Source organism: Paralichthys olivaceus, chromosome 7 (assembly GCF_024713975.1).
Source record: "Paralichthys olivaceus isolate ysfri-2021 chromosome 7, ASM2471397v2, whole genome shotgun sequence".
NCBI lineage: Eukaryota > Metazoa > Chordata > Actinopteri > Pleuronectiformes > Paralichthyidae > Paralichthys > Paralichthys olivaceus.
In genome coordinates this window covers 13,015,155-13,029,308 of record NC_091099.1, presented here as the reverse complement: position 1 = coordinate 13,029,308, position 14,154 = coordinate 13,015,155, and the positions used below count along the sequence as shown (strand labels likewise).

Genomic DNA, 14,154 nt, shown 5'->3' with positions numbered 1-14,154 from the left:
GTCTCAAATGATGGTAGATAATAGAGCTGACAATCTATCTAACTCTATGGAATATATATATAGCTGAACGACAAATATTCATGTCAGTAATATAGTTTTATCTTTAGGAATTAATTAACGAATCAAGCAGGACATTTTTTTCACCCCTTCCACCAATTCAAAGGTTCACTTGTGGTTCCAATAAATATATATATTTTTATTTTTATTTTTTTCTTTGGCATATGCATGGAAAATAGAAGCACATTTATTTTTGAATATAATTTATTCCAATCTTCAAAACATCATTAAAACATATTGCATATTTATTTGACCCAATAATATGTTACATGACAAGTATTAGTCGTGTCATTTCATCAGTCTTGGAAAGCTCAAAGAGTTAAGCTAATAATCTGTCCCCAAAACATCAGTAGCTTCTGTAACATTTCACTTCTTCAGAATTTTAATGGCTTGTTTCTTCTCTGAAGTTCAACTTCACTTTTTAATTGTTAGACCAGCTCCCATCTCTGTAGTGCCTCTGCGTCTGGAGGCTCCATTAGGCACAGGAACATATGGCACACCTGGTAACAGTTCAGTGACAGACTGTCATATAAATACAGTAAGATACACAGTTTCATAGAAAACGTCCTCTTCTGTCATGCTCCGACTATATCGAGTCCATCCGTCTCCTGGCAAACACCGCTGACATGCTCTTCACTATGCCCTTGAGCCCCAGAGGCCTCTTGGCGGTCAGCTTGCCGTCCTTCATCCTGTCCACCAGCCCGTGAAATGCCATGAGCACGCTATGGTAGTTCTCGGCCGCTGACACCTCGTAGAAGTGGCAGTGTGTGTTGAGGGCCAGGAGCCGGCCCTCCTCACTCAGTACAGTCCGCCTGTGGTGCAGGTCCCTCTTATTACCCACAATCACAATGGGCACTTTGTCCGCGTTCAGGTAGTCTTTGGCCGACCTGATGGCCTGAATGAGCCTGTTAACGCTGTTGAAACTCGCCCTGTCGCAGATGCTGTAGACGAGGATGTAGCCGTCTGCCCACTGGACCTTCTTCTCAAACAGTGACGTCTTCATGGACGAGTCCTGTAAAATCACACGTCTAAATTAATCTAAAGCAACAACCCTTCATGGAAAGTAACTAAGTATATTTACTTTTTTTCCTTTTGTTACTGATACTCTACACAATGGTATGAAAAGAGGTTATCATGCCCACATGATGCATTATTGAGGCTATAACCTTTATGTCCAGATTTTCAATAATGAAAAAACAGCATTTAAAAATATGTATTAATATAACCAAAATGTCTGAAATGAAATCATCTATTTTATGCTTGAGGCCTATTTTAAATAATTTTTACTTAAATACAGGTTTTAGTACAGAAAGTGAACTTTTCTACTTTTATTTAACTTAAGGATTCAAGGGGTATGTCTGCCTTTGTCATGTTAGCAAATGATACAGCACAAAAACCAAATGTTATTGACAGTAAATTCAGTTTATCATTACCTCAGAATAGGGTAAATCCCAAATATTGAGCGTGATCTCTCTCCCATCGACCACGAAACTGTGACTGTAGATGGATTCTGCAAGACAAAGAAAATTACTGGTGAAGTTTGGTTAATTTAACCCCTAGAAATGAACTTTTACCAGGCCTCACAAGTCAAATCAAAACATAAGATACCATATCTGATCATAAAGTCCTCTGCAACCAGAGTCTATGAATAGTATTGTTATCTATATAAAGGTAACACAGAGGTGTAAGCCTCAGTATATGTTACTGTCAGAGTAAAGACTGGAACACAACATGAATGAAAGATTCCATGTCTTAAAACAAATTCATATTATAGATTCAATCTCTTTGAAATCATGCAGCTGTTGCCCAGACCTGCTGTAATGCAGCGCAACATCTAAACATGATCTTTTGTAATAAAGTGAAGCAGAGCAAAGTTTTATATAACTTACCAATGTCTCCATACTCTCCAATGAATCTCCGGGTTAAAAGACGCACAGTCAACGCTGAAAAACACAACAGCATTAAACTCACCGTGAGTAACAGAGAGACACATGAAGCAAAAACTGTATATCCGTGGATCTCTTGTTTTTACCTGACTTCCCGACGCTCTCGGTCCCCAGAACCACAATGTTTGCCTCCATGCTCAGTGAAACAGCTGCGCCGCGTCGCTCCATGTGGAGGGTCAGGCTGCTGCTGCTCCGCGGCTGCAGGGCGCACAGGCAGCGGTTATTATAGCGCTCACATGTGGGCGGAGAAAACAAATCACCCGAAACAACAACAACAACAACACAAGCAGCGGTGGTGCCTCCCTCACGTGCGCTCAGTCATGTGCTCCGACCCACGCGCATCTGTGTGCGCAACGAACCATAAAAACGCTTCAGGCAACAAAGTGAATGAAATTAGACTGAAGACACCTCTCGTGTTTATGTCACTGATATTAAATCTTGTCCAGAAAAGTGTTTCTGTAAAAACAACGAGCTTGACCTTTGACCTTATACCTTATACCTATACTTATACCTTACCAATGGCTCCAGCATGTTTCGCTGCTGGATGTCTGGAAGGAAGAAAGAGCATTTTCTTTGAAGCTCAAACACTTTTCTAGAGACAGCAGAAAATGCTTCACCATAAAAGAACAAAAAATGGACATTTGATTGAAATCAAATCATAATTCACCTTTTTGATTCCTGAGAGGTCACATTCACTCTTGACCATCAGTGCATCTTTGAATCCTTGTTGACAAGAATGAGTCAGACGGACCTTTGACCTTAAAATATTGAAGTGAATAACAGAAAAAAATTCCTGAAAGTCCAACTAGTTTTCACATTTGCTTTAATATTAGTGTTATAGGTGTTGTTGCTGTTTATTGCTGTTGTTGTGTTATCATAAACAGCAAATAGATTGATTTTCTCACATTTTACCATAAGCCTTGTTGTCCATTTTTGTAGTACATTTACTCAAGTTTTACAGTACAGTATACTTACAACTTTGATATGGGCAACTTGTTCTTTAATATACTACTTTGTACATTCACTACAATTTACAGATAAATATTAATTTCAGTACTTTTCAATACCTTTCAGATTAAATATTTTACATTAAAAACTATGACAAGCTAATAAGATATGTTTCACTGTTACATATTAAATTACCCGGTGTATAAATTTCACCACAACCAGCTACAACTGTAAAATATTGTTGCATCAGTATAGTAACATCTGATGATATAACATTAGCCTATAGATCTCACAGGGGTCATTTTACTGCACTCAGTACTTTTGATACCTTTACATTGTATGTTTACCATTAAAGTAAAGTTCCAATTGAATACTTATTATATGATATATATATATATATATATATATATATATATATATATATATATATCGGAGCAGGTTCTGTAAAATGTTGAACAAGCTGAATTCTGGTATTGTGGCTTTAGGTTTTTTTATATAAGGCCCTTTATTTCCTGCTGCAACATTGACAGCAGCCACAAGAGGGAAGTAGATTTCAATAAATGTCTTCCACTTTGTTGACTCTGTAAACAAAAAAACCAAAGGAGTCATTCTGGATGCTGATTGGCTGAACCCAAAACAAGCCCTTGGCTGATTGGCTGGTTGTCTGACTAGAACACGCCTCTGTTTTCTTGCATGTTGGGGTCTTGTGTGTATTACATGGAGGACAATACTATAAATCAAACATGATCATGCAGGTTACATTTCAACATCTGCTGTACTAAAGCTGATATATGTTTTTTCTCATGTAGCTTCTGATTTCCTATGCATGGTCACATATAAACCACCCATATCAGATCTGATAAGTTGCTCTCTTATCTTGTAAATAAGGTTCTGAGGCTGGAAGCTTCAGGAAGATGTGAATTCAAACATATTGTTGTTTCCATGTTGTGCGTACTAGTTTTTATAACATGAATTTTGCACATAATATAGAAAAGGTGGCCAAACTCTGAGTTTTGTTTTGTACACAGGTTGTAAATGTCTGTATTTGTAGTTATTGCCCTTGTTTACTGCTGCATTCATTGTGAAAGTACTCTTACTGTAATATGGCCCTGACTAATAAAACAGAGAAAAGATTGCATGCAATTGCATTCATTGGAAATACACACATGTTAACATGTTATGTTGAATGAATGTTGTATGGAAAAAAGCTACATAAATAATATTGCGTGGTATTTCTTATTTATTACAAGTAAAGCAACAAATATTACAGTGGTAATACATGTTTTCAGTGACATTGCATGAAACTGAAAAGGAATTCTTAAACTTATCAATATACAACAAAAACAGAGACAATTTTAAAATCCATCATCATTTAATGTACTTACAGTGTTTTTGGAATCATGTGGGTTTTAGAATGTATATTAATAGAGGAAATAGTTTTCTGATGAGTTTGTTAAAATGCAAAATCCTCTGTGTCTCAGTAAAACCTGAGTTTGTCTCAGCTGAACTTCACAACAGCTTCTCTAAAGCTGTGAATTGACACTTGATCCTAAAGTGAGAAAATTATGTTAAATGACAAAATTCATAATAAAGTTTTTTTCATTTAGTCCTAATAACCAACAGAACATACATTAAATTAATTTATCTCAGTGTTTTAACACTTTGAAAAGAGCGAAATTTCAGGGTTGAATTATTTCAGAAGGGCCAGATATTACAATAGGTATTTCAGTTAATACCAAACATATGTATTAATATGTGAAAATGTACATATTCCATAAGAAATTACAGGGATGAAGACCTCAGCAACATCCGCTGGTAGATTTATTCCCTCAAAAAGCTCTTTTCATCAGAGGCTGTTTCGCAGGAAGCTGCTGTGACTGTGTGAGCGCTTATGCAAATAAATCTTCTTACGGACTTAAATTAAACTCACTTTATGGGAGTGATAATTCCACTTTTCCCTGTTCAGCTGCATGATAAGGAAATAAACTGAAAACTATCCTCTTCATAAAAGATGCCGGATGGAAGGCCCTGGTTAAATTTACACCCAATTTGCAATTCCATTTGAGACGTGCCACTTCAAATAGAGGAGGATGAAACTGAACTGAGTGAGGCAGCTTCCCAGAGATGTGTACACATTAAATTTGCATTCAGCTTACTTTAAAACTATGATGCATATAAGTGTGTTATAGAAGGCTGGTGAAGACAGCATGTCCACATACCACAGAGAGGATTCATTTATGAGATGCAGGTTCAAACCCTATGAAGATATTTTTCACCTCTGTGAGATGATGAAAAATCTAAGCTGTAACAGCAAACCTCTTTATAGATGTTTATAAAACTAGAGTTAAATACCAACATTGATTTAAATGGAATATGCTTTAAATATTTATTTTTTACAGCAAATGTGCATTTGTGCATTTTTCTTTTCCAGCCAGCACATCATTTAGCCTCACATGGTCATTGTTCATGTCATGTACACTGACATGCACAGAATTATATATTGACTTCTGTTTTTTTTTTATATGAGTACAAATGTTTTTTCCCTTTAACCTGCCATGGACTGCAGATGAAAACTAGCCTGCATTGCTAAATGTGGCACATTTACATGTGGATCCACCCTCTTGATACGGATCCACACCAAAGTGTAATATATTCTACCCTGATCCATATCTCATCCTTAGATTCAAGTTTTATGAAAATTGATTCAGTAGTTATTTGTACATCTTGCTAACTAACAAACAAACTCTGATGAAAACATCATCTTCATTGCAGAAGTAAATACATGCAAAGCGTAGAGGGAGTGTTCATCCTGTCTTCTGCTCAGTGATATTAAAACAGTATTTTCTCATATCTTTTGGCCCATGTGGATAACAGGACAAGCTGCTAACACAACACTGATATATTGTCACGTTAAAAGGTCGCCAAATGTGTCATCAGTTTCCTGTTTACACGTCTAGCAAAGAGCATCATTAGCATGGGGTCACGTTTCCGGCCGCCTGATGACTGTATGTGCAATGCTCAACCTCTGTTTACCTCTGATTTAGTCATCGAGCATCTTCCCAGAGCAAAGTCAGGCTCTTTAACTGCGAATGATTCACCAGCTGCTCTCGAAGTTTGTGTGTCTCCTTTTAGGTGCTGTAGGTCATGAACAGAGGGTTTTTAGAGCTTCCTGCTACAGAGAGTCAATAAGAGAGTGAATGAAAATGTTGGTCATAAAACAGAAACTGAGAAGAGCTGATGAGTGACAATTCTCTGAGAGCTAGTAACTGTGGACTGTGCCCTTTCAAAATAAAATGTTTTGAAAGGTCAAATCCATTGATAACTGGCAAGAGTCTTGTTTACAATTACAGTCACAATGCAACTGATGTGTCACAGCTTAGCCTACATGAAGATGAATGCTCCCCTAAAGTGAAGCCCCCTGGTGGCTGGCTGCAGTATAGATAATTAACTACAACTCCTCCATGTTAATAGATGCAACAGGGACTCGGCTCAGGTCAGTAGTAGTTTTCCCAAATAATAATTTTCATCACATTGATGTACAGTGTGTTCAAGTATTTATGTTTTTGATAAGTTTAGTTTTACATAGTTATTTGATGCTATGAGAACTGGATGACACATCATGTTTGACTGACTCGTGATTGGTAAAGTGCATGTTAAGGCAGGGCCTCGAAACCTCAGCTCCATCCCCTGATCACGACTGTTCAGACTCCAAATTACATCACCAGCACAAGATGGCAGCATTTTTTTATGAAGTGGAAATTCGTCATTCACAGTCTATGAGCGATATGAGCCAGCAAGCAGTCCGTTAGTTTTTACCATGCATCCTGGGGGAAACATGAATATCTGAATGAAATAAAATGATCATCCTTCCAATAGTAGTCACTCAAGAAACTACAATGGATAAGAAGACTATTTCAAACGAAATATATGGATCAACTTCACAGAAATAGTGAGACTGAAAAGCCATTTTTAGTCAACATTTAGTTTTTCATGAGAGAATATTTATAACATTAACAGACACAGAACAGAAATCTATATTTGGACGTCTTCTGTGAACAAACACAGATGGAGCAATTCAATTTAATCCAAAACAAAACAACAACAAAAAGATGATATCTTCAGGACCACTAGGATCAGTTGCTTTCAGCAGATAAAACAAAAGGCATCCATCATCAGAGGGCACTTGTATGGTGATGCTCTCATTAGACAGCTGTGATTCAGGGCTGGAGAAGAGGGAAGAGCAGGCCATTAGCATGTCATTTCCCTGACAGGAAGGAAGCTTTCAGACATGCACCATCAGAATTACAGGATGAGGAAGGAGGACCAGAGCACCTTTTATACACAGGGACTGAAATAATCCCTGCTGGCAGGGAAAGAGGAGGAAAAGTGGCTTCTCCAGACAAAATATGACGGTTGGATACTAAACAACTGTCGTCCTTTACAATGTCCTCAACTAAATTCTGTTTTTAGCTTGCATCTGATTAGAAATATATGTTTGAGCTGGTGTCTGTGAAGATATTATTGTATATCTGAAGCCTCTACATTATATAAATGTGATTGTGATTCGATGGCACACACAGTCCTGACTCCACCCAGAAAACGTCCCTCTGCGAGTGAGTTTGTCAAGTGGCCATATGTTCACATGTTACTTTTGGTTTGTTTGCATTTGACTTCAAGAATGGTTGGGTGCTTACTGGGAAAAGTGCTGCCTGAATATTTCATGGTATAAATATGGTAAAGTGGTTTGTAAAGGTCCCTGAAGGTTCCCCAGAGTTTCACATAATGTGCTCCTCTCTATCGCCCCCATGCTTCCTCTCAGAATGAGCCCCCCAAGGGAAAGAGAGTCACTGAATGCTCCAAACACCCCAACCACTTTTTTACAAAAGATAATTATACATATAGCAGCACAATTAAAAAAATATATATTCCAAATTAAAAAATGATTTTAAATAAAAGCATATATGATAATCAAGGAATTGTTTGACAAAACAAGATTTTGACTGTGGCTTGAAGTGAAGTCTATTTAACTTTATAGTTGCAATGCCAAATTGAGCATTTAAGTTTCTTTTAGGTATTTGTTTTGGCTTTAGGGCTCATAAAGGCTAATTTATACTCAGCTTATGTCAATAAGATACATACAGATATAGACTGAGCCTTCTCTCCACATTTAATAACTGTTGGTGTTAATTTCGTCCATATTTGAGAATGTCTTCTAAAGGCTTAGGGATATGGACGAAACATAGCAGTTCCAACGGAAATCGTGGAGGGGGGCCTGTTTGGTTAATGGGGATCTCACCACAGCTTGTTATGCTGCCCCCAGGAGGCCATCAAAAATAGTTTTAAAAGCATAACAAAAGATTTCCCCTACATTGATCTTCAAGATCTTAACTCTGAACTGTCATGAGATTTAATCTATCAGCCAGGAGCTGATTTTACATTTTGTGAAGAATCTGAGATGCCACAATAGCGTTCATAAATACAAACAGGGCAGCATTCCTCATTTTTAGTTACTGTTCCCTATCTCTGCACTTTTCTTTTTTTCACTACAGCTTAAATCTGCTGTGGATCTGAGGAGAATCAGCTCACTCCCAGGTCCGGCAGTTTGCAGAGGCAGGGAAATTCCCACCCTTAGTAGCTTCCTGTTCATTGGCATCATTTTACTGTATGTAAATGAGCTTGAGACAGACCGGGGCAACAAATGTCCATGTTCAACAAGTCTTCTTGGCTTAAGAGAGCCAGAGAGAAAACACGACTAATCACTGTGAGTCACTTTTTGTCCATGTTTCGGACAATACACGTCCACTTATCGTGATAGCATGAAATATGGCAGTTTTTGGGACAGATGTTCAGATGTGAGTGCAAAAAGACGAGGAAGACTGATCTGCTCAGAGACGAGGAAGCATCAGGGCCAGAAAAGTCACATGCATATCTTGTGCTGTGCTGAGCAAAATTTGAAAGTGAATTATCTCAGTTGCATGAAATCATTTTAACTCTGGACAGCCTCCAGTGACAGAGAGCCTTTTGGATGTGGTGCCTAATTAGTCAGCTTTTCAACATGAGTTATCAGCCCACCACATGCCAAACACTGACAATCAAAATGTCAGAGACTAAAATATCTCGCTCGCTTAAGGAGAGATTGAATCTGCAGAGTGAAAAGATGAATCCTGCGAAGCTGCTTCTCTGTTACATCGACTGTTTCATGACTGCTTGGACCAAACTGCTGAGGTTTTGTTGCTTTAACTGGTTCTCATGAGAGTGGCAGTCAAATCCCATGTCAATAACCCCACCCATCCTAAACAAAGTTTTGCTTGAACTGCCAGAAACAAATGTTTGATTTATGGGTTGGTTTCTCCATAGTTGCCAATTGTAGCTATAGCAAGAAGGCTTTAATTAACACGATTATAGGCCTGTGGTAGGTCACATGACAAAATGTATACTTCCTGCACTGAAACTTTCAAACCATAAACATCCACTCTTAAACTTCTGCTGAAATGTTTTTCTTTCTGCTTCACGTATTCAGTGACTTTTCAGTCGAGTGGCTTTAAAAAAGAGGAAGACAAGATTTCCAATAGTCATTTGTGGTCAGTGCTGCAGCCACCAATGAGGGCTGAGATGTTTTGTCCTCTTTACTTTCTCATCTATCTGTGTGATGAAAAAGAACTTGATATACAGAGTGATTAGTATTTTTATATAAATATATGTAAAGTAATTGATTTTGAGGGCAACAAAAACAAATATTTATCTTAATATTTGGCTGGCTCATTTTTTTTCCTGGTATTGTGAAGAAAAGTTTGACCTTACTGTTTGGGAATAAACTTTAGAAAATGCAAAACAATATAATTCCAGATAATTTACCTGTGTTAGAGGCTGATCAGTTGGGTGTCACTGCCTGAGCCTGAGCAAGACGTATTGCGTTCACAATAAAAAACAACATATGCATCCCTTTCAAAAATGTTTGCTTATCTTATGCTAACAGTAAGAAGAAATGGTCAGTGTATTGTGAAATATTAGAAATCAGTATAGTGCCAACCTCAGTTTGGCAGTAGAAGAATAAGAAAATGTTCAAACATCCACGTCTTATTCTTAAATATTCTTCCTGAAGAAAATATTACTGATGTTTTTAATCAGTTGTACAGTTAATGATTTACAAAGTCTGCAGTGTCAAATTTAAACACCTACATGAAGCAGAAGAGTCCTATCATATTTCACTGGAAAATACTGACTGAGGTTTTCCTGAAGGTCACATTAGATCCAGAGAGCTCGTGACGAAGTGAATGTATGTGTATGTGAATGTATCAATGCCACTCAAGTGCTCTAGTAACCTGTTTTTTGAATACACATATATGATCACACATTGTGCACAGAGGTCTCCGGAGCACAGGCAAAATAGTTTACATAAGAAACACAATTCTCATGCTAAGCTGTTTGCAGACTGTGCGGATCTGTTTGGTTAAGCCTTGGGACACCTCATGAAGAAAGCATGGGATTATTTCTAACAGGAAAAGTGTCTTTGAGTCAATTTCAGGACAAAATATATTCGTATTCACATGATTATAAAGCTTTACAATGAGCCTCATAAGGTCGAGAAAGCTCAAGATGAATCTACAAAGAGCCAATCCCTCCAAGGTCGGACATGTTGTTGACGTCAAAGCATTTCGACTCTGTGGCTTCTCTCTTTGAGATGTTCATGTCGGCAAATATTGTTTTGACAGTCAATTGTAGGCTGATGGGGGAAAAACCCACATATTGGTCGAATGCCGGGTGAGACGTCTTCTCCACAGCTGCCCGAGGCAAACTCTTCTCTCCTGCTATTGTTTCCATCTAACCCCACGTGTAACTGAAAACTTTTCATGCCTGTGTTTTTTTTCCCACGCTCACCTGTTCCACAGCGCTTCTTCTTCTTTGTTTACACTTCATGTGGATATCATCCAACTCGTCTTTCTGGTTTCAGCAACTTTGCTTTGTTTTTTTTACTGTGGCGCTGATCATTTTCACAGCCATTCTCATGTAGCAGGTCGGACTGTTTAAAATGACCTAACACAGATCAGTCAGTGTTCTTGTACCATGTCTGCTGGGCGGAGCAGCTTGTCTATGAATTTAATGTGTTTTCCAACAGATCGCTTGAATTACAATTGAATGACCTGAAGCCTCATGAGGAGACACTGTCAGGCTTTATTTACCCTCGGGAGAAAACTGGACCGGGTTACGTCATACCATGCCATGTATGAAACCCTCTACCCAGCAGTGCAGATGATATTACTCTATTTTAAAACCACACTCCGGCCTCTCTATTGATACCAGAGTAAAAATAGACATCAGAGCGGCAGCATGAAATAGTTTAAAATGTAGAACAGAGAGTGACTGGCTATATTTAGATGAAACACAATCACAAAAAGTGCCACGTGACATTTTAGTAACTCTCCTCTGAAGCTGAAAATGCCATTTGACTGTCCTTGTGTTCATGCAGTATTTATGTGCCCTTAAGATCTCTGCTGATGTCAGAGGGGAGGTTTGAGGTGTATCTTCACTTCTGGTCAACGTTGTGTGACTGCAAGCAAATGCACCGTGGAATTGAGCACTGGCAGGGACATATAATTCTACTGTTTGGATCTGACCCTCTCTCTTGTCAATGTTGTGCAGGAATAAGGAATGTAAACTCTGTTGTCACATCAAAAGAACAAAGAGCTGGTTATAAAGTCTGTGAAGTGGCACAATGTGAATCCAGTTAAAAGCAAATCAAAGACCTACCGCAGATGGCCACAGTTCGGTTCTTAACACTGTGTCTCAGTTGTTTTGTTGGCATGTGATGAAATAAAGCCACTGAAGGAGACTTGACAATGCAGGAAACATGTCTGGGGTTTTCCACTGAAGGTTTTTCTTTGCGGCACCACAGACCTGAGAGTCTGAGCAAATTGGAAAAAAATTCTGAGCCCAGAATGAGGACGGAAGCTAACACTGTCTGGACATGCAGTGGCATTCATGTGTCTAACATTTATGCCATGTATGGTATAAGTAAAGGTCTTTTCAGTTGCAGCTGGAATGGTAGCAAGAGACTGCTCGACAGTTCCCTTAAATTCAATCAAACTGCACAAAATGTCACACACACCCCTAAATGTGCCTGAATTTTTTTCATCAAGATCCAAGAATTATTCCTAAAGAATCTGGTGAAAATGTCAAAAAGGTCCTTTCTCAAAATGTTAATGAAAGTGCATTTCTCCAGGTCTGCACCAAAATGTAATTGTTTTGTTTCTGGCCCATGTCCCATTCCTGCACCAAGTTTAGCGGGAATCCATTCAGTCATTTCTGCATAATCCTATAATAACAAACAAACAAATAATCAGTCAGAGATTAAAGCTTAACCTCCATGGCAAAGGTAGTGAGACAGTTGATATTTCCATTGCGAAACTACTTTTGGTGGAAATAGACAACGTGAGACAAAATTAAAGGTAAACCTAGACTTGTCATCTTACCTTATGGCTGTTTTATAGATTAAAGCAACAAGAAGTGAGATGTTTATTGCTAAAATTTTGAGGTGGTGAATTCTGACTTTGAAGACAGCCAGCAGAAGAAAAATACTTCTCCTGAAAAACTCCTAAACACTAGGTGTATGTCAAATTTTCTGTCCAATTATTATGAAAAGCACAACTCTAATCATCCTCAGTCGAATTAAAGGGATATTGTAACATACTTATAAAATCCATACATTTAAAAGTTATAAGTAGATAACAAAGAGAGAAATAAAACACTAAGTTGGCCATAAGTGGCACATTTCAATTCCAATGAATTATGTTGATAAGTTCACAATATGAGTGTTAAGTCCCTCTGCACCGATCCTGCAGCCCAAATTCTCCTGGAGCCGTTTCCATGGCAACTGCTGCAGCGTGAGAGCCGAGTTGAGGATTTTCAGTCGGATGCTGAGACCCAATGACAGATGAGATGACGACTTTGCTAACGAACGCAAAACTCTGTTAAAGCAGTCTTGAATCAGCACTTAGTGAAAACGGAGAGCTGCAGATGATTCCTCATGTTTTGTCTTTGAGTTTTCTCACACAAAGACAAAAACTCGGCTTGACAGCTGCAGGTAACACAGACAAGAAGAGACTGTGTGGAGACTTTTAATTGTTGAACTCTGTGTGGGAAAGTGAAGAATTAAAAGTCAGAGTTGGTTAGTGAAGCAGTGTCTTTATGTCTATTTCCATATTGGAACTGTAAAATACTGTTCATGAAGTAAATAATCACACAGAAGAGATTTGATCAGAGTTTATTATGTGTCCTATCCCAATATAGAGTGTGAGTTAGACATATAGACATAGACTGTGGACGGCACATCTCTGCTTCTTCCTGCTATCCAGAAATGAAGCCAAAATATCCGCAATATGAACACTGCCATCTTGTGCCAAAGACGTCATTCGGAGTCTGTGCAGTAGCGATATCAAGCCGTGATATTGAGGTCATGCTTATACATGCGCTCGTCAGTCTCAGCTGTCAATCATGACGTTTCACTCTGTTTTTATAGCCTAAAATAATAAAATAAAAGTAATTAAAACCAGAATAAATTAACACTTCAACAAACATAAGTGTGATAACAACTGCCTGAAATGATAGAAACCATCTTTGAGAAAAAGAATTTGATGGTCCCTTGACTTAAAATGGTCCATGTCCTATTCACTAAAATGGAGGAGGAGGGGATTATGATTTATGCTGCAGTCAGCCACCAGGGGATGATTGAGACACTGTGGCCTCATTTTGAGGGGCATTGATCAACTCTTATGATGTGGTGACAAACTGAAAATTATGGACAATTATTTAGGGATGAAGAAAACATTCACAATTCCCCAATTACGTTTTTAAATGCACAACTGTTGTAAGTTGCATGGGTCTCACTTTATTAGGAACACCTGCCTCTCAAGTTTGCCAATCATGTGGCAGCAGTGGATCAAATCATGTAGACAGTGTAGACAAACAGCAGAATGGAGGGAAGTAGTTTATCGCAGTGACTTTGACACAAAAACACTGATCACACAGCTCGGACGACAACATCAACTAGAACTTCTTGATTGTTTTGGTGCTTGTTCCCTGAAAGTACATAACAAACTTTCTAGTCACTAAACATTGTGAAATAACAGGTAGTACAGCAAGTGTTGACTCAAACTAGAAAAGTAGCTGCAGGGCAATGTTTGAACTTCCACTTATTCCCGGTGTC

At 38.3% G+C, this 14,154-nt stretch overlaps 1 protein-coding gene across 1 annotated transcript; it reads right to left on the bottom strand.

Moving 5' to 3' along the window:
* Window positions 1–243: 243 nt before the first annotated feature.
* Window positions 244–2,262, bottom strand: LOC109624237 (ras-related and estrogen-regulated growth inhibitor-like protein). Its single transcript, XM_020078782.2, has 4 exons — window positions 2,090–2,262; window positions 1,947–2,000; window positions 1,491–1,567; window positions 244–1,069 (listed from the first exon to the last, which is right to left on the bottom strand). Exons 1-4 carry the CDS (start codon window positions 2,169–2,171, stop codon window positions 644–646), a joined length of 639 nt encoding a protein of 212 aa, XP_019934341.2. The 5' UTR covers window positions 2,172–2,262; the 3' UTR covers window positions 244–643.
* Between the last annotated feature and the right edge of the window lie 11,892 nt (window positions 2,263–14,154).